We start from the raw sequence: 19338 nt of genomic DNA, 5'->3' as shown, positions 1-19338 counted from the left end.
CCAGCTGGCTGTGGCTCCAAGATGCCCTAGGAGGCACTGGGTGGTGAGTGCCTGCGTTCAGAGGAGCACATTATTTTTTAGAAATTTATTATTATTTTTGGCTATGCTAGGTCTCCGTTGCTACTCATGGGCTTTCTCTAGTTGGCAGCAAGCAGGGATTACTCTCTGCTTGTGGTGCGCAGGCTTCTCACTGTGGTGGCTTCTCATGTTGCAGACCATGGGCTCTAGGCACGTGGCCTTCAGTGGTTGTGGCGCACAGGCTTAGTTGCTCCGAGGCATGTGGAATCTTCCCAGACCAGGGATCGGACTAGTGTCCCCTGCATTGGCAGGCAGATTGTTAACCACTGGATCACCAGGGAGGTCCCAAATGAGCACTGTAGGAAGCAAAGGTCGCTTGAAGAACTTTCACGAATGCAAAGGCTGTGTAACTGAGCCACACTCCCGATCAGGCTCACAGTCCCTTTCTTGTTCATTCATTTGTTCATTCAACATTCAGATGCTGAGGATGCAGGAGTGAACAAGAACAACATCTTGGCTCTTGAGGGGACACTCCCAATCATCGGGGAGACAGGCAACAGACATCACACAAAGGACAAGGCAATGGAAGAAAATTGGGTGCGGGGGATGGAGGGTGAGAAGGGGTGTGCTACTTCACACGAGAGGCCTGCAGGCTTCTCTGACGACAGTCGGGCCACACGGCTCCCTGGGGAAAGCATGTTCCGGGCAGGGGAGGGCCGTGCAAAGGATCTGAGGATGGCAGCACATGAGTACGGAGTCGAGGACTGGGAGTGACTGGGCCAGCAGAGCCATCTGAGGGTCAGAATACGCTGATAAGAGTCAGACAGTAAAGAGCCTTCTGACCCCTCTGCTCAGCTCTGCTAAGAGTGTGCAAATGAGCGGGCCTGGTGGACTGCCAGATGGACAGGGATCTGAACCCTCAGCTATAGTGGGCTGACGGGCTGTCCAGTGCCTGGAACAGCTGGTGGTCTTCCTGGGCTCAACTGTGACAAAACAGCTCATTTCCCTGTGTTTGTCACTGCCTGGGACTGGAATGCCCCACAGGGCCCCTTTGGGCTGGTCCTCCTCAGCCTGAGTTCCCTGCTTCTGTCTGCTCAAGTGAGAGCTGCACGGTAGGAATAGTCTTCCCTGGGTTTCCTGGCGACACTGTCCCCCGGCGCCCTGGCCTGGATGCTGCTCTGGCTCCTGGCCTACATATGATCTGCTGTCTTTTCTCGGAAAACCTTCATGATCGGCTCTTCTCGGTGTCTGAATGTCACAGGGAGGCTCGGGCTCCTTCACTGGGCGGGGAACCCGGCAGCTCTTGGAAACTTGAGCCCTTAGTTCTGAGATGTCTTCTTTTCTTTCTTTAAATTTTGGCTGCACTGGGCCTTCACTGTGGCTCACAGGCTCAGTACTTACGGCATGGCCTTAGCTGCTCTGAGGCATGTAGGATCTTAGTTCCTCAACCAGGGACTGAACCTGCATCCCCTGCCTTGCAAGTGTTTTAACCACTGGGCCACCAGGGAAGTCCCTGAGATGTCTTCTTGATTATGTTTTTATTATTCTCTTTCCCCCTGATTTCTCTATTTAAAAAAAAATTCCAATCAACTGGATAGTAAACTGCATGAGTCGATCCTTTCAGGTCTTTCTCTCTCTTTTTTCTTCCGTGGGTTCTCTTTCTCACATTCTTCTTCCTCCCTCTGTTTTTCTCTCCCATGTTTACTTTCTGTGGCGGTTAGTTTTCTGTGTCAGTGATGGGCAGTGATTCAGTTCGGTGTGAGTCTGGGAGTCACCGTGGTTGCTGTCCACCATCTCTCGACTAGAGGTAAAGAAGCTTAGCCTCCACACCAGGGCTGGGCCTCACCTGGTCAGCTGAGGGGCCTTGGGAGCAAAAGTGAAGTTTCCCTGAGGAGGAAGGAGTCCCACCTGCGGACAGTGGCATCTGCTCCCACCTAAGTGTGCAGCCCGCCAGCCCTCTGTACAGACTTCACATATGCTGGCCCTGTGATCACGCCAGCCCATTCCCAGAATCTCCTTACATTCACACACGCACATGCCTAATTAATTCTAATACAGTTTTGTTGTATTTAGTTGCTCAGTCATGCCCAACTCTTTTGCAACCCCATAGACTATAGCCTGTCAGGGTCCTCTCTCCATAGGATTTTCCAGGCAAGAATACTGGAGTGGGTTGCCATGCCCCGCTCCAGGGGATCTTCCCAACCTAGGGATCGAACCCTCATCTCCTGCATTGCGGGTGGATTCTCTACCAGCAAGCTATCTGGGAAGCCTGTAATACAGTTACATAAATCATTTTAAAATAGGGACTATTTTACCCAGGGACTTCCCTGGTAGTCCGGTGGTTAAGACTTTGCCTTTCCACTGCAGGGGGCTGGGTTTGATCCTTGGTCGGGGAACTAAGATCCTGCAAGCTGTGGCATGGCCATAAATAAATAAATAATAAACAGGTCCACCTAACCCTCACCCAGGACCGCTCTGTGGGGAGCCAACGCCTGTCTCCGCCTCCTGCCTGCGCTTGGCAGTGAAGGGATAGAGACTCATGTCACATCCTGTTTTCTGGTCACTGTCCTCACTGGCGCCTCTCACTGCGATTCTCTATCTGGTTCTCACCCGCCACCATCTGCGCCTCCCGTTCTCTCTAGAACTTTCCTTTACCTCACTCTGTGGGGACACTCTAGGGGCAGAAATAAAGGCTTGTGCTGTGTTCTTCTCAGCAGGGAGGCCCTAAGTGGAGGTTTCTGTCTGCAGAAGCCTTTGTAACCTGGGACTTCCCTGGTGGTTCAGTGGCTACGACTTGGCGCTCCCAACGCAGGGGGCCTGGGTTCAATCCCTGGTCAAGGAATTAGAACCCACACACCACAACTAAGACCCAGCACAGACAAATAAATAAATGTGAATTAATTAAAAAAATAATGGTGAATTAAACAAAAAAAATTTAATTAAAAAAAAAGAAACCTCTGTAACCCAGTTTGAGGTCCCAGGAGGGCCTGTCCCTAGGAGCCCCCAGGAATGAGTCCTGAAGGCTGGCCTGCGTCTGTGGGCCTCAGCTCCCTCCACCTCCCCAGCTCTCTGGGAGATGACGTGCACACTCACCTGTAAAAGGACCATTTCAGCAGGAACTGCCGGGCGGCCTTGGGGAAGCTGGGGCTGCCCGCATGCTGCTTCAGGACCTGGGTGACCACATTGTCTAGCCAGCTGGCCCACTGGTCCAGGGAGCTCTGCTGCTGCAGGGTCAGCTTGAAGTCCTGCTCCAGACGCTGTACTACGCCCTCCTCGCACTGGCACACCCACGAGGCCTGCTCCTGTGGGCGTGGGTGTGCTGGGTCAGTGACGCGTCCTGAGTGTGGCCCCCGGCTGGATGCACATGAGCACAGATGCCCACTGCCCTCAGCCTTTTCCAGCATGATACCCGTTTCATGAGGTGGAGACATAAGGACATTAAGAGGGGACCTGGCGGGCTTCTTGCATCTGAAGCTCAGACTGTACCTCATCTTTGCCTTGTGGTTTTTTTGCAGGGGGGCTGCCTGGAGCAGCACATGGAATTTTAGCTCCCAGACCAGGGATGGAACCTGTGCCTCTCACACTGGAAGCTCAGAGTCCTAACCATAGGACCACTAGGGAAGCTCCCGTTGGGTTATTTCTAAGTGGCTGCTCCTCTGTGTGTGTGAGTGTATTTCATGGATCAGCTCAGGGCCTGAACTAGACATAGATATGGCAGCAGGACCCATCTGACGGCAGCCTGTACTAGTCTAAGCCCAGAACAGAGCTGTAAACGTGGCATGGGAAAGGCAAACTTTTAAAGAAAACAGATCAAGGTCTTGGTCCCAGCACCTGGAGGCCAGGGGAATTATCACAGAGTGGAACCTATGGGTCCCAGACTGGCTGCGGAGGGCTTCAACCCCAACCGTTCCCATGCAACAGAAATGTGGGCCCCGGTGAGGTGCCCGGTTTGCTGTGGGCTAAGTTTGGTGGGTCTCTGCATTTTTCTAGCAGGTGGGAGCTCAGCCAGTGGGTTCCCGTGCCTGCCTCTGGTGGGGGAGATGCCTGGGAGAAGTCACCTGCATGTGGGAGAAGTCACCTGCACATTGGCAAAGTCCACGCGGTTGAGGTCGCTGAGCATCTGGTTGATCTGGGAGGTGTTCTGCAGCACTGCCCTGGCCGCCTGTGCCAGATGGTTGAGGGACGTGTACCTCCGAAGGGTCTGCGCAAAGGCACTCACCACACCGACCTGGGGAGGAGGCCCGGGTGAGCCTGTGTCTGCTCAGGGAGAGTGCAGGAGGAGGGGTGGGAAGGGTGGGTCCAGCAGGGACCCACACTCTGGACAGGCTCAAAGACCCCAAAACTGAAGATCAATGAGGGACACGCATCGAGTGGCATCTATCGTGGGTGCCGAGCACAGGTGAGGCAGAATTCAGGGCGGCAGCTCTCTGGGTTGGATGGTTAAAAATACTGATTCCAGGGCGCCACTGGACCAGACACTCTGGTAGTGTGGCATGGAAATCTTCAATTTTATTTTCAAAGCATTTTAATTATTATTTTTTTGCCACACCCTGTGGCTTGTGGGATCTTAGTTCCCCTACCAGGGACTGCAACTGGGTCCTCAGCAATGAGACTGCAAAGTCCTAACCACTGGACTCCAGGGAATTACTGAAATCTGCAATTTTCAACAGCTTCCCAGGCAATTCCTGTACATCCTGAAGTTTGAGACTCACTGGCCTCAGGGATAATTCCAGGTTGAGGGTGGGACAGGCAGACCAGATGCCCATATCTAGCCCCACCTGTGCGAGGCTGTAGGAACGTTTGAGATAGGAACGTGATCACCTCTTCTCTACAAGGAGGCCTCGTCTCCACATTCTACAGTCTCATCTGTGGTCAAGGCTATAGCAAAAAGGGCGACCACAAAAAGATTGAATCCCCCTCCTACAGTGAGCAGAGAAATATTCAACTTGTTCCAATTCAGTCCAAAAGTCTCCCAACAAAGACAACTGCCAGCACCCACCCTCCAGCAGAGGCATCCCTGGCCCTTCAGGGAGGACCCCTTATCCTTAGGACACTCGGGAGAAGCCTGCTTTCTCTGGAGCCCAGGGGCCTCAAGTTCCCCCGGGACAGAGAGGAGTCCCCTCCCTTCACAGCACAAGGTGCTCCCGGGGTGACCGGTGTGGTCTGGAAGCCCAGACCCTGACCATTACCTTGGTCTGGATGACCTGCTGTGGGAAGTCGCTCATGGCATTGGTCAACCAGCCTTCCAAGCTTTTGGCAAAGTTGCGGATGGCTTGTGTTAGGGTACCTGGGGACACAAGCCATGGTATTAGTTGTGAGAAAGGCAGCCTCCTCCGTCAGAATCAGCTCAAGTGCAAGAGATGCACACGCCGTGGAAATCACCCCCACCGAGAACAAGCAACACAGACGAGAAGAGATTGAGGATTTGGGGCTCTTATGAGGGAGCCACTGAGTAGGAACACTGAGTGGACCCTGACACCAGTGCCAGCCCTGCATCGCTCATCTCTGCTTATCTATGTCTACACTGGCGGTTCTCACCCCAGCGACCCCGCCCCAGATGACAAAAGACCATGTCTGGGTACATCTGTGGCTACCATGACCAGGGGGCTTCTGGCGGCCAGTGGGTAGGGGACGCTGCTCCACACCCCACAGTGCTGAGGGGGAGAGCCCCTGATACATACAAATGTATGTAAATGTATTCTACAGACTTCCAAATTTGAGACAGCTTGCAATAAATGAAACACTTTTTTTTTTGAAAAACCAAAAAAAAATCCCAGTGTTATGAAAAGAAAGATACCTCAATTTCAAACCTTAACACAGAGACTCTAAAAGAACACTGCACTGAACAGTTTCCAGGAAGGCAAGGCCAAAGGACAAGGGCAATGATTTTGCTATTTGCCTTTTACTGGCATAAAAAGCACAGGCCAGCTTATCAAAAAGACGGAGGTTCCCCAGCGCTAACAGACAGGGGTGTTTACAGAGAGGCCTTGGGGAAGTGAGGCTCAGAGCCTGGCCCCCTCACTCTCACGGGGTGGGGACCCCACCCTCAGGGGCCTGAGAGCCCCAGGGAGAACTCCTAGGAAGGGGGCCAGCAGGCGGGCGCCTCCTAGTGGTGGGCGTGTCAGCGCCTCCGGAAGCCACGGGGCGAGTGGGGACAGACCCCTGGGATGGTCCCCAGAGTATCAATCGGACCAGATGAGTGGGGGCGCGGTGCGGGCGGGCCAAGAAGGGGCGGGGCGGGCGCTCACTGGGCGCTCGCGGGGGCGGGGCCAGGAAGGGGTGGAGCGTTCACTGGGTGTCGGGGCAGGGCGCTCACTAGGCACGGGCCGAAGCACGTCCGGAATAAGGATCTCCACCAGCGCCTGGTACAGGATATGGTCGCAGGTCCTCATCCACCGGAGGACGGGGTCGCACTTGCACAGAGACACCAGCTTGTCCTTGGGGAGGACGGCGCCTTCTGGTTCCTCGTCACTGCAGGGGACGGGGGACACCAGGGAACACGGGTCAGCCGTCGGCTCAGGGGCGGCTCTCCTGGGATAGATGAGCCGGGTGAGGCTGCAGGACTGCCCGGTGCATGCCAGCTCCCCGTCCCGTGGTCACCCTGAGACCAAACGCGCACGAGGGTGTCTGAGCGCCAGTTCTTGGAAAGCTAGAGCATGTGTCTGAGGGTGGTCTGCAGGGTAAACCCGGGCCGCTGAAGAAGGCCACATCTGGGGGCCGAGGGGCAGGCAGTACCTGGCGGGTAGAGAGGTGGGACCATCGCTAGAGGATTTAGAATTCCAGAAGGAGAGCCACAGCTTCTCAATATAGTGGAACTGGAGGTTCATGACGACGTCTAAAGTGGCCTAGGAGTAAACGCACTGGTTAAACACATCCATGTGCGCAGGTGTCTGTCGTCAGAACACACTGGCAAGCAGCCGGGCTGCAGTGGGGTCTTTCCAAACCCAGAGAGACCATGAGAAGGGATGGGGTGAACAAAGGGAGAGTCCATCTACTCCTCGGCCACAGGGAGGGAGGCTGGTGCTGTCTGCTCCCTGTCGCCCACCAGGGACACCCAGGGATACTCTGGCGCTGGCCCCGTGCAGCTGAGCGAGGCTCCCACTGGAGCACCGGGGCCGGGCTTGGGGCAGTCACCTCGCAGTGCCGCCGGTAGGCCAGCTGGAGGGCCTTGACGTCGTGCAGCGTGATGCTCTCCTGCAGCAGGATGCTGCCCAGGTCGGGTGCCGGGAACTCGGGGAAGACGTGGGACACATCTGGAGGAGGAAGGTGGGGGTCAGCAGGGCCGAGGATGGCGTGCAGGAGCTGCCGGCAGGCCGGCAGGCTGGGGACACTGCTGGGATGTGCTAGTGGCCCCACCGCAGCCCCAAGGATGGAGTCCTGGCTCCCCTCTCCGCCACACAACCTTTAAGCTTCGGTTTTCTCAGATTCAGGGTGGGGACGACTTTGTCAGCTCCTGGTGATGTTAAGTATGCATGCACACCACACACACACACACAAAGGAGGGCAGGGGGCCTAGCACACAGCAGGCTCTCCACTCCCACCAGCAAGGGGGCGGCCAGTGTGTGGGGTGAGAGCCTCTCCAGGGGGCCCTCACTCCGGAGGGTTCTGTTGGGGCTCAAACATACACTGAAGTGCACAGAGCACCCCGTGTGTGTGCACCTCCTGCGGCTGCCCTGGGAAGTGGGCTGAGTCAAGACGCTTTCTTGTTGCTCCGGAGTAGTGACTGTTTGGGCTGGGGAGGGACCCTCCCAGGGAAGAGGGCCAGGCTGCCCTGTGTCGGGGCCCCCAGGAGGGGCCAGGCTCAGAGGGGTCAGACTCAAAGTACATCTAGTCTTCTTTCCGATGGGCATTTCATTTTATTTATTTTTTTCTGATGGTCACTTTACTCCATTTTGGAGGGATTAATATCCATTAATATGGGAGGCACATGCTGATAATTCAAAAACCTCAGTAATTCCACAAAGAAGGTCTACTCGAATTTGAAAAGGTGGCAGTAAAGAAAGCTGTCTGAAGTAGCCCTTTAGATGCTGCTGGTGCTGAAACCCACCCCAGAGGTGCTGAGTGGCTCCGGGCCCTGTGCCAGGGTGGGGGGGGGGTGGGGGTGGAGGCAGGGGTTGGGGGTGTGTCTCACCGATGTACTGCTGGTGGTGCTGGCTCTGGGCAGCCATAGCCTGCTCGGGCGTGCTGTGCAGGCTGCTATGCGAGCCACTCTCCCCAAGGCTGTCCGTCTTCTGGGCTGGCCGGTACCTGGCAGGGAACACGTGAGCCACCATGAGGCTCTAATGGCACTCCCCAGAAGGGGCTGGAGGACTGGACAGGATTTGGTTTTGGGAGGGTGTGTAATTTTTAAAAACTTGTGGTCAAATAGAACACACAAAATTTACCATTGGGACCACTTTCAAGTGCACAGCTCAGCAGCATTAAGTCCATTCACACTGTTGGGCAACCATCCCCACTATCCATCTCCAGAACTTTCTCATTTCCTCAGACTGAAACTCTGTCTCATTTAAACACTCACTCCCCATCCCCTCCCCCAGCCTCTGGCCCTGTCTACTGCCTGTCTCTGTGGATCTGACTCTAGGGACCTCCTGCGGGTGGAAAAGACAGTGTTTGTCCTTCTGTGTCTGGCTTCTCTTCCTGAAGGTCATGTCCTCAGGGTTCACCAATGCTGTATCAGAGCTCAGAATCCCCTCCCTTTTAGGGCTGCATAATACTCCACCATGTGATTGGACCACATTAGTTCGTCCATCATCTGTTGCTTTTATGTGTATATATTCTAATAATCCTCTCTTAGAAGACAGTGAACTTCTTTACATAGGCTCCCAAACGTCTATTATATGGTCTCAAAGCAAATTCTGAGACTTTGTTTTGCCCTCAGCCAGAAAGCAGTGGACAGCCTGTCTAGGCAGCAAACTGAGCAACTAACAGAGACGGGCTTCCTGGGGTACCTGTCTGGAGCCCAGATGGACAAGGGGGATCCAGCTTGAAGGAGGAGTTCCTTTTCTTGTGGGACATGGGGCCAGGCTCGCTGGGAGGTGGGAGGACGTGGCTCAGATGTGCATGGCCCTCCTGACTGGGAGATGGGCTCCCCCTGCCAATGGCACAAGCCTGTCGCCATGAAACATGCACCGAAATCCTCCAGGAGCTCTCAGGGGCCTGAGCCCCACAAAGGAAGCTGGACCCCTTTTCTGGGGAAAACCAGGAAGAGGAGGAACTGCTGGTTTCAGAGAACACTGCAGACTCCCTCCTGTAACCTCCAATTCCTGTAATTGGCCATGTAGTTTGGAGTCACCGGGACCCCTTAAGCAGCTAAAATGGGGTGTCAGCCATGCAGCTCAATGAAGGCACGAAGGTGCCAAGTGGAGGTGAGTGGGGTGCACCCCTGCCCTGGAGCTGAGTAGACTCTGGAAAGGGGCTTGGGACACAGCGGGGCAGAGGGGTGACTGGAAGGGGCCAGGGAGGTGACATTCCAGTGGGGCCCTGAACCAGGTATCTCCAACTAGGGTGGTGAGAGGGCCATTTCTGCCACCTGCTTTGAAATATAGTTTGACTCCCACCTGGCCACACCTGTGCCTTCACGCCTGGTGTGTAATGACTTTCGTGCTACACAGGCAGAGCTGAAGACACCCCATAGACAGCGTCTGCCTGCAAAGCCGGGGGTATGTGCTCTCTGTCCCTTTACAGAAAAACTGTGCTGATTCCTGCTTTAAAAGGCGAGTAGGTGTGTGACGCACAGAGAACATTCCCGAAAATGACCAGGCCTTTCCAGCCATCAGACCCAAAGGTCAGGAAGAAGCAACGGCTTCAGTGCACAAGCCTCTTTTTCCTGCTTCTGGGGCTGTGTTCAATGTTCTTTCTTTCTTTGTAGACAGGGAGGAAAAATGCAAGATTGTGATTCTAACTCTACGGCACTATGCAAAAGGCAAAAATGGGAGCAAGTAAAACAAAGAGCAGCGCTTACTAGAGGCGGACGGGGAGGAGTGCAACAGGAGGAGCGGGGCGAGTCTTCGGGGCAGTGAAACTATTCTGTATGGTCCTATGATGGTGGATACATGTCATTACAGCTCTGTCCAAACTCACAGAATGTACGCACAAAGAGTGAACCCTAACGTCAGCTGTGGACCCAGCGTGACAAAGATAGATCTGTGTGGGTTCACCGACCATAACAGAGGCCCGGCATCGGAGGTGTCCTGCTGGCCTCACTCCATGCCGAGTGGAAGTGAAAGGCTGACCTTCATCCACCTCCAGGATGTGGTCAATGGCCCAGAAACCCCCTCCCTCCATTCCCCCCAGTGAAAACTCGCAGGCTGGCCGGCTGGTCCTCAGCTGGCCTGAGGCAGCTCACCCACCTGGGCTTCTGATGCACCGGCTGCTGCCGCATGGCCATGTACTGCGTGTCCTCCTGCAGCCGGTTCAGGGGCGAGTCTGGCTTCAGGCGGATCCCGTAGTAATGGTACTTGGAGTTGCCCCTGGGAACCGAACGTCTGGGTCAGCTCTCTTTGCTGGGGTCCTGAACTGCGAGACTGGGGCTCTGTCCCGGTCGCCTCCCTGGGCTCTCGGGGCCCATGTTCCCTGGACCGTGTGGGGAGTGTTCACAGACCGGTCCGTGGTCAGAGAAGTTCAGGAAATTCTGTAGACTTTGCTCTCTGGGAGATTCTACCTTAGTTTATTATGGGGGAAATGATGATCAAAGGGTTTTGAACGATTTCTTTAAGAAGACAGGTCAGAAGGGACTCCTAGGAAGGGAGAACAGACACGCGGCCTTGCAGACACCCTGCTTCCCCTGCTGCCACGTCTCCTGAGCTGGAAACATGGGCAAGTAGGTGGAGTCTGGGCCCCTCCCACAGGAAGTGTGAGTGGAACCAGTGCTGAGAGGTGGAGAGCAGGGACTGAGCCCCAGTCTTGAGGCAGCATCCAGGACCCTGGGAAGGTGGAGGGCCCGGAAGCCTTCTGGAAAGGCCCAGGGCAGTGGTGGTCATGCCCCTGAAACCAGGGCCCAGCTGCCCCTCCTCCCCCATCCATTCATAGTTTGTAAGAATCTCCTCTGTCAAGGATCCCAAGGTGGCAGAGAACTCCCCAGGATGCCAGTTTCACAGAGGGTGCAGGTGAACCCTGATACCCACATGCATGCTCCTTTACCTAACCTGGCAGGCCAGAGGCCACGGCCATGCAGGGTGGCCTCACACATGGGCCAAGCCCCTGCTCTGAGCATAGCATGGCTGTCTTTTTCTAGCAGGAGGACCTGATTGCTCTTGTGGGGTAAGTTTCCTGCTCATGACAGTCCCTGGCTGCTCTCACCCAAGGGCAGCCCTCAGTGGGCCAGTCCAGGCTCAGCAAAAAGCATCAAGACACGGTGAATCCCACTCTGCTAGACAACCTGGAGGCTGCTGTTTAAAAAGTTGGTTACCATGAAAAATTTCAAATAAAGAGAGAGAGCTGAGGGGAAGCCTGTGTCCTGTCCCTAGGAGATGAGTGACCACTGCCCCTCCCCACTGGGGGTGGTCTGGCTGCTGCCCATTCGGACCAAGTCCAGGGGCACCTGGAGCTGTGGACATCAGGAGGCGTGGAGAGGAGGGTGCCTCGCACTCTCTGAAAGCTGGGTGTCTGGATAAGGGCAGGGGGTGGGCAGGCAGGTCAGGGGCTGCCAGCCTCCCCCAGGGACCCACCTGGTGCCCAGCCGCCGCGTCCGCAGACCCATGAACACGGAGCGGATTAGCTTCCCAAAGGAGGCAGCGTTCACCGGGTCCAGCTTGTGCTCCTGACAGTGCCGCAGGTAGTGGTTGTAGAGTGAACTTCTGGGGAGACTCACACCCTCCGCGGTCTCGTAATTATCCAGGAGCCACTGCAGCTGGATGGAGAAGACATGCCTGATGCTGACGTGGACCCACCGGGACCATCACACGTCACATGCTGGCCCACCCCGAACATGACCGGGAGACTCACGGCTACTGTCACCAATTCGGGGTCAAGAGTCCTGGGCACACTCATTAATCAGTAGCTTCTGTTTACTCATTTGTTTATTCCCTCCATTTCTAGCCAGACTTTCAGGTTCCCTGTCTTAATTTATAAAAACCTGAACGAGATGGAGACCTTAGGGTCTGTCTTCATCATCAATGAAAGCCCCCCAGGTCCTGCACACCAAACGTTTCCTAAACCCATGGGGACAGAGATCATCTGATGCCAAGAGAAAGACGGATGAAGGCGAGCTCAACGGTCCGTCAGCACGGCGCCCAAGGTAAGGGAACATCACCGATGTTCCTGTACTCACAACCCAGAGAGAGAGAGAGACAGAGAGAGAGAGAGAGAGAGAGAGAGAGAGAGGAAGACAAATGGCCAAGATTTGTGCTCAGGTTGGGGGACGGTCTACAGGCTCTGTGAAGGCAGAGCCTCATGTGCCGCCTGAGCAAGCACCGGGGTCTATGCAGGCGCACTGCCGGATGCCGCGACCTGGCGTCATCCCCACCCGCTGAGCATCACTCGTCAGCGACACTACACGACCAGGAGGCCCAGTTTCCTCCCTACACAGCTCTGCCTCACCCATGGCAAACCCACTGCTGGGGTCCCAGCACCTTCACGCAAGCATAGTGAGAGGGTGACAGGATCACCTTTTGGTTCTGGGTGATTCTGTGCCATTTTCTCTGCCGATATTGGCATGATTTCTATGTCAGTAGCAAATAAAATAAAGAGAATCTTTTCCAGGAAAGAGTACATTTTTAGCCACACTTGTGATCTGTCTGGATTGCACTCTTGATGATACAGTCAAATCCCTTTTTTAATGAGGGAAGCCACAGAACCCAACACTCCCGCTGGCTCTGGGCTCCCTGGTGGCACAGGACCCCTGAACACATGTGCTCCTAACCTATAAATAGGGGGCGGGGGCTCGATGATCAGACTTGCCCACCCACCCAACGCCTCTGTCCTTCAGGGTATTTTTTCCATTCTTGGGAGCAAATGCTCCTGACTGTGGCTCCTGAGCCACCCTCACTCTGTTCATATAATTCAGCTTTGCATCTGTCCATCTATCCACTGCTCATTCTTGCTGGAGGACTGACCCACAAAAAATAAGTAAAATGCCCAGAATGAGAGCCGGTGCTGTTATGAGGAAAATCCAGGAGAGGGAGCTGGGAGCTCCAGGGATGGGGCAGTGAGGAGGAGCTGAGGGAGTGAGTTGAGGGAAGGTGTCCCACGCAGAGGGTACAGCATATGCAAAGGCCCTGGGGCACGACTGTGCCTGGTGTGTTGGAGGAACAGTAGGGAGGTCCATGTGGCTGAAGCAGAGTGAGTAAGGGGGAGAGAGGGAGAAAGGGAGGGCAGGAAGGGGATGGGGCAGGTCGTGCAGGGCCTTCTGGGCCACGGGGAGGCCTCGGGTTTTTACTCCAAGGAGGTGGGAGCCCTGGAGGTCTGTGCGCATAGGAAGGGAGGGGCCTGATCCAGGTTTTTAGCAGGACCACTCTGGCAGCTGCCATGAGAAGGGCCTGAAAGCTGAGCAAGAGCTGGCTAGCAGGTGGCTGCTACAGTCTCAGGGAGATTTGGGGGCTGGGGGTGGGGTGAGAGGCTGTGGCCATAGTGGGAGGGGTGGGAGGAGCAGTCTGACTCTGGGTGGTTCTGAACATGCACTCCTGGAGCACTGGGTGTGGCTGCAGCTGGAGGGGGGAGGCAAGGTAGAGCCCCCAGCAGGACCTCGATGTCCTAGGTGAGCTGGGAAGATGGCAGGAGGCGAGGGAGTTGTGGGCTTGGGGTGGGGTTTGGGGTCCAGCCCTTAATACCTGCGTGGTGCTGCTCCTCCAGGCAGGAAGGCACCTTGGACACTTGAGGATGCAGCTGAGGGGAGCAGCGAGGGGGTTTCAGAGACTCCAAAACACAGCAGTCCAACCTCGATCACCACTGGAAGCATTTGTCACATGATCTGTAGCAGCTTCTGGGCAGAGGACCAGCCCCCAGAGCTGCCAGTTCCAGCCCAGCCCCACCCCAGATTGCAGGGCATGGCTCTGTCATGGTGCTACTGCTGCTGCTGCTAAGTCGCTTCAGTCGTGTCCGACTCTGCGATCCCATAGACGGCAGCCCACCAGGCTCCCCCGTCCCTGGGATTCTCCAGGCAAGAACACTGGAGTGGGTTGCCAGTTCCTTCTCCAATGCATGAAAGTGAAAAGTGAAAGTGAAGTCGCTCAGTCGTGTCCAACTCCTAGCGACCCCAAGAACTGCAGCCCACCAGGCCCCTCTGTCCGTGGGATTTTCCAGGCAAGAGTACTGGAGTGGGGTGCCACTGCCTTCTCCACACGGTGCCACTACTGAAGGCTAAATCATTTTTTAAGATATGCGTTTCTTGAGTTAAAAAACAAAGTCATATAATCTGAATGATTCATCTAAAAGCAGGTCCTTCTCCCAGGGGAGGAATGGTAGATTATGCAGTAGGCCAAGGTCACTTCTGCAGGGACCCACGACGGGGGCCTTCTCCAGACAGATCGGGGGACAGCAGAGGGGCAGCCCTGGGGGGTGGTGTGTGCCTGGCTAGTGTGGATGCACCCAGGGGCCGCAGACACCCTAGCCGGCTACGGTGTCTCCATCCCCAGAGCCTCCTTCCTCCAAAACAGCTGTTCTTCGTTTCCTGCCACCAAATTACCACTCCTCCGTTTCAGAGATGCCTTGGGGCCCACTTTCTCTCTCAGGGGCTCCCACACCAGGCCAGAAGTTCCCTTCAACCCACACCCCACCTTGTCCGAGCCCCCAGGGCAGCCTGGGGAGCTCAAGTGACCCTGACATCAGAATGGGTCTAGAAAGCACAGGCCAGCCTTCCCAGGGTCCGGGCATCTCGCTGCCCCGCACCAGGCTCGTCTGCCTGGGTATGGGGACTGCGGTCGGTGGCGCCCATGTCAACTGTCTCCAGTGAGCATGGTCGGGGAGGACCACGAAGGGCTCTCTCTGCAGGACACACAGCCGCCGGTCGCCAGGCCACACCCCAGCTCTCTCCTCGTTCTCCCGGCCCAGACAACCTCCTGGAGGTTTTCCACCAGTTAGCGCACGAGGGTCACTCTTTCCAGAGACCTTATTCCTCTCCTCTTTGAGTTACCAAGCCCCAGATCCTACTTCTCAAGCTCCCGATGGAAGAAAACGACTCAACAAGCCAGCAGGGAGCAAACGGACTCAGAGAGGTTCTTCCTGCTCGGAGTTTAAACTCAGGAATGGATGCTAGTTTGGGGGAAGCAGCCAAGGAAAGCCCACCTTCCAGAGGAGAAGTGTCAGAAAGTCAGAGGCAGCCCTGCGGCCAAAGACAACTGCGCCTGCGTTTCGCGTAGACATTGTAGATTTCCCGCGGCCACGCCCCCCGCCCGGGCCACGCACACCCTTCCTTCCTCGTGCCTCTCTGAGCTCTGGGCCTCGCAGGAGGTGCCGCTGCTGCGCTGTCGGCTCGAGAGCTGAAGAGCCCTGATCCCAGAGCGGAGAATGTGTCCTGACGACTTTCTACTCGCTCTGCTTGGAGTCTAAGGTTGCTTTTCCTCTGAGGTTCAGCTTGGGGGCTGCAGTCGCTGGCCACGCCTGTGCCCTGCCGCTCCACAAACCCACCCTCCCACCCCCGCCGGCCCGAACAGTTCACTTTGAACTTCAGCCAGTATAAAAGTCTTCCTGGGGTCACATTTGGAGTTGGGTTTGACTAATGGGGATTTCTTCTCTTTGATGTTTTAATTCTCCAAGGAACGTCCAATCCCAAGCCAAGTGCCAGAGAAAAGATGCCAAAAGCACGTTCTGACTGCTGCCACCTGTCCCTTCTTCAGAATGCTGAACCAATTTCCAGTTATGTTAAAGCTGAATTCAGAGTTTAGGTAAAGGGAACAGGGAGGAGTTTGGGGAAGAATGGTGCTTTCCGTCCTCAACTGTCCCTGGAAGCTGAGCCTCTGCGCTGTCAGCCCTTCCTGCCCCCATCCTGCCCCGAAAAACCAGTAGGAGGCAAGGCCACTTTTGCTATCCTGGCCTGAAACCTGTGATGACAGTGTTCCCATCAGAGAAGGGGCTTAGGCAGCTAAAATCAGTAGGATTTAGTTGATTTGCCCTTTCTCAAATTCTTTTTTTTTTTTTTGGCCACACTGTGTCAGATCTATTTCCCTGACCAGGGACTGAACCCATGACGCATTGGGAGCCTTAGCCACTGGACGGCCAGGGAAGTCCTTCAAATTACCAGTTTTTTTTTTTTTTTTTTTTTAAGAGCTGATCACAGAATTAGCCAAGAACCTTTATGGCAGCCCCCATAAAATCCGGTGTCATTTTTTGGTGGTGCTTGTTTGAGTATGAATTTATTACAATGCTATCCTCTGCCAGGCCAGGTGGGCAGGATGTTAGGTATTAGGTACACTAAGCAGTTTAATCCCTGTCCCACCAGGAGGGAGGCGCTGTTATTCTCCTCTCACAAAGGAAGAGTTCATCTTGATTTCCTTTAGCTGTAGAAGGATATTTTTGCTGAATTCTAGGTTGGCTTCCCCCCTTCCCCTTTTTGGCACTTTAAAGGTGTCAACTCATTGTTTTCTTTTTTTGGTCTCACTGCACAGCTTGCCAGATCTCAGTTCTGGGATCAGGGATTGAACCTGTGGTCATGGCCACCAGGAAACGCCCTGTTTGATTTTAAAATGCCTATGTAGTTGACAGGCAGAGCAGGGCAGACCAGCAGGTCGACGCACACTTACATGGCTGTTGAGTAAACCGCTTTTGTGAGAGGTGATCCCTTCGCTTTTTTGGAGGTTTTCAATCGCCATTTCAAGCTAAAGAAAATGTGCGCAGAAACAAAAGAAAATGGAAAAAAAAAAAGGAAATCAGATAGTTAGCATCAGCCAAGATTTGTTTGTATTAATATCCAAACAAAGATCCGCGTGCCTATGGAATAGAAACCAGGCTGGACACAGGCAGGGGGTGGGTTAGGTGAGGGATGGATTGTGAGGGGGTAGTGAAGCCTTGGCCCGGAGTGTTACTTCATCACATGCAAAGGCACCCAAAGCCCGTCAGACACCAGCAGCAGGTGGGGTCCTCCCGTCTATACGGGCCGGTCTACATGGGCAGCCAAGTTTTAACAAGTCTGGATGTGAGCATGCACAACAGGAAGACTTAGTGGCTGTGTAAGTTCAAGTTTAAGCGAAGTCAGCATAATTCTGACGCTGCTGCTCCCCACACCCGTCACGTGCGCTGGGAGACTCAGAGGACCACTGATGGTGGGGACAGATTGTGGCGCTGGTTTCCAGGTCAGCCTGTCATGTTGCAATGCCCAGGGTCTCCTGGCTGCAGGCTTTGGGAGAACACCAAGAGGCCACGACCCCAGCCCTGCCATTGCGGGGCACAGGTTCCTGGGGCCACAGAGATGGGACTGAGTGGCGGGCAGTCATGTGCAGTTTACAAGGGGGCCCTTCCTGGGAGAGGGCTTCTGAGATAGAATCTCAGGCCTCAGAGGTGAGGGCTGAGGGGCCACAGCAGGTCTCTGCAAAGGAAGAGACACCTGGTCATGTGTGGCAACCATCACATCTGAGCCCAACTCTTTTTTTTTTTTAATTTATTTTAATTTTAATTTTTGTTGCACTGGGTCTTTGTCACTGTGTGCAGGCTTTCTCTAGTTACGGAGAGCAGGGGCTACTCTCTAATTGTGGTATACAGGCTTAGTTGCCGCGAGGCATATGGGATCTTCCTGGACCAGGGATTGAACCGGTGTCCCCTGCCTTGCAAGGTAGACTGTTAATCACTGGACCACCAGGGAAGCCCCTGAGCCCAACTCTTTCATGGAAAATGCAAATGTGAGCTCTGCTGGAAGAAATGACCCTTCAGGACCCAGGGGAGGCAAAGACCACAGAGATGCTTCTGTAAAGCCCAGCGCATTCAGAAGGTACGGGTGGACCAGTTCCTGGAGCCGTGTTCAGGAACGAGGGGCTTCTGCTTCACCCACCGCCACTTCTGACCATGGCTGAGAATGTCCATTCTCACCACTGCTATTTGACATTGTACTGGAAGTTCTAGCCAGGGCCATAGGAGTAAAAGGAAATAGGAAATAAATAGGAAATAAAAGGCATCCACATGGAAGAGGAAGAAGCAAAACTACCTCCATTTTCAGATAGCATGATCTTAAATATGGAAAATTCTGAAGGATCCACAAAAAAAACTATAAGCACCAGAGTTGCAAGATACAAGATGCATATACAAAAATCAATTATTTTGAACAATGAATGATATGAAAATGAAATGAGGAAAACAGTCCTATTTGAAACAGTATCAAAGAGAATAAAATACCTAGAATAAAATATGTTTCACCAAGGAGGTGAAATAATTGTACACTGAAAAAGCCATGAAACATTTCAAGAACTTAAAGATGATCAGAACAAACAAAGACAGCCTATGTTCATGGACTGGAAGACTTACTATTAAGAGGATAATACTCTCCTAACTGATCTATAGGCGCAATGCAATCTCTATCAAAATTCTCTACACAGCTTCCAGGTGCCTTCTCAAATTGATAAGCTGATCTTAAAATTCATATGGCATTGCAGGGGACCCCAAGTATCAAAACAATCTTGAAAAAGAAGTACCAAGTTGGAAGACTCACAAGTCCTCATTTCAAAACTGATTACAAAGTCAGTAACCAAAGCAGTGCAGGACCAGCATAGGACAGACACAGAGAACAGTGGGATGGGATTGAGAGTCCAGAAAGAAACCCATGCATCCGGGGTCAACTGACTTTCAACAAGGGTGTTCAGACCAGTCAGTGGAGAAAGAAGACACTTTTCAACAAATGGTGGTGGGATAAATAGACAGCCTCGTGCAAAGGAATGAAGAGGGACCTCGCCTCACAGCATATACCAAAATCAATTCAAAATGGGCCAAAGAACTGCATGTAAGAGCTAAAACAGCAAAACCCCTAGAGGAAAACCTGAAGTAATCATGTAAAATAAGGTTATTTCCATGACCTTGGATTTGGGAATTGATTCTTAGAAACGACACCAAAAGTAAAATTTAAAAAAAGGTAAAAAATGTTTAAAAGATAAATTGGATTTCATCAAAATTAAAAACTTTTGTACATTGAAGAACACTATCAAGACAGTGAAAAGACAACCCACGGAATGGAGGAACATATTTGCAAATCATATCTCTAATCAGGGCCTATATCCAGAATATTATAAAGAACTCTCACAACTCAAAACCAAAATGACAAAATGACCTGATTAGAAAATGGGCAAAAGTCTAGAATAGATATGTCTCCAATAAGCACATTAAAAAGATGCTCAACCTCATTAGTCATTAGGGAAATACAAACCAAACCACAATGAGGTACCACTTTATACCCACGAGGTTGGTTAG

The 19338-nt window shown here is 53.6% G+C and overlaps 1 protein-coding gene across 9 annotated transcripts in view; it reads right to left on the bottom strand.

Moving 5' to 3' along the window:
* RFX2 (regulatory factor X2) overlaps positions 1-19338 on the bottom strand; it is a 92784-nt gene that overhangs the window by 4478 nt on the left and 68968 nt on the right. For 5 of the 9 annotated variants that reach the window (XM_086409834.1, XM_086409836.1, XM_086409840.1 and 2 more), the window contains 10 exons: positions 16692-16766; positions 11685-11866; positions 10368-10487; positions 8150-8265; positions 7153-7271; positions 6754-6863; positions 6335-6489; positions 5208-5305; positions 4097-4246; positions 3112-3320 (listed from right to left, as the gene is read on the bottom strand). In XM_086409834.1, coding sequence (XP_086265960.1) covers positions 3112-3320; positions 4097-4246; positions 5208-5305; positions 6335-6489; positions 6754-6863; positions 7153-7271; positions 8150-8265; positions 10368-10487; positions 11685-11866; positions 16692-16766 — 1334 coding nt within the window. The remainder of the gene's footprint in view (positions 1-3111; positions 3321-4096; positions 4247-5207; positions 5306-6334; positions 6490-6753; positions 6864-7152; positions 7272-8149; positions 8266-10367; positions 10488-11684; positions 11867-16691; positions 16767-19338) is intronic. The other 4 variants (XM_086409837.1, XM_086409838.1, XM_086409841.1 and 1 more) reach the window with 1 other exon arrangement.

This window comes from Bos grunniens, chromosome 7 (assembly GCF_055505025.1).
Source record: "Bos grunniens cultivar Pamir isolate PY7600 chromosome 7, Bosgru_T2T1.0, whole genome shotgun sequence".
Lineage (NCBI taxonomy): Eukaryota > Metazoa > Chordata > Mammalia > Artiodactyla > Bovidae > Bos > Bos grunniens.
Note: the sequence above shows the minus strand (reverse complement) of the source record. Positions and strands in the feature narration are given on the sequence as shown.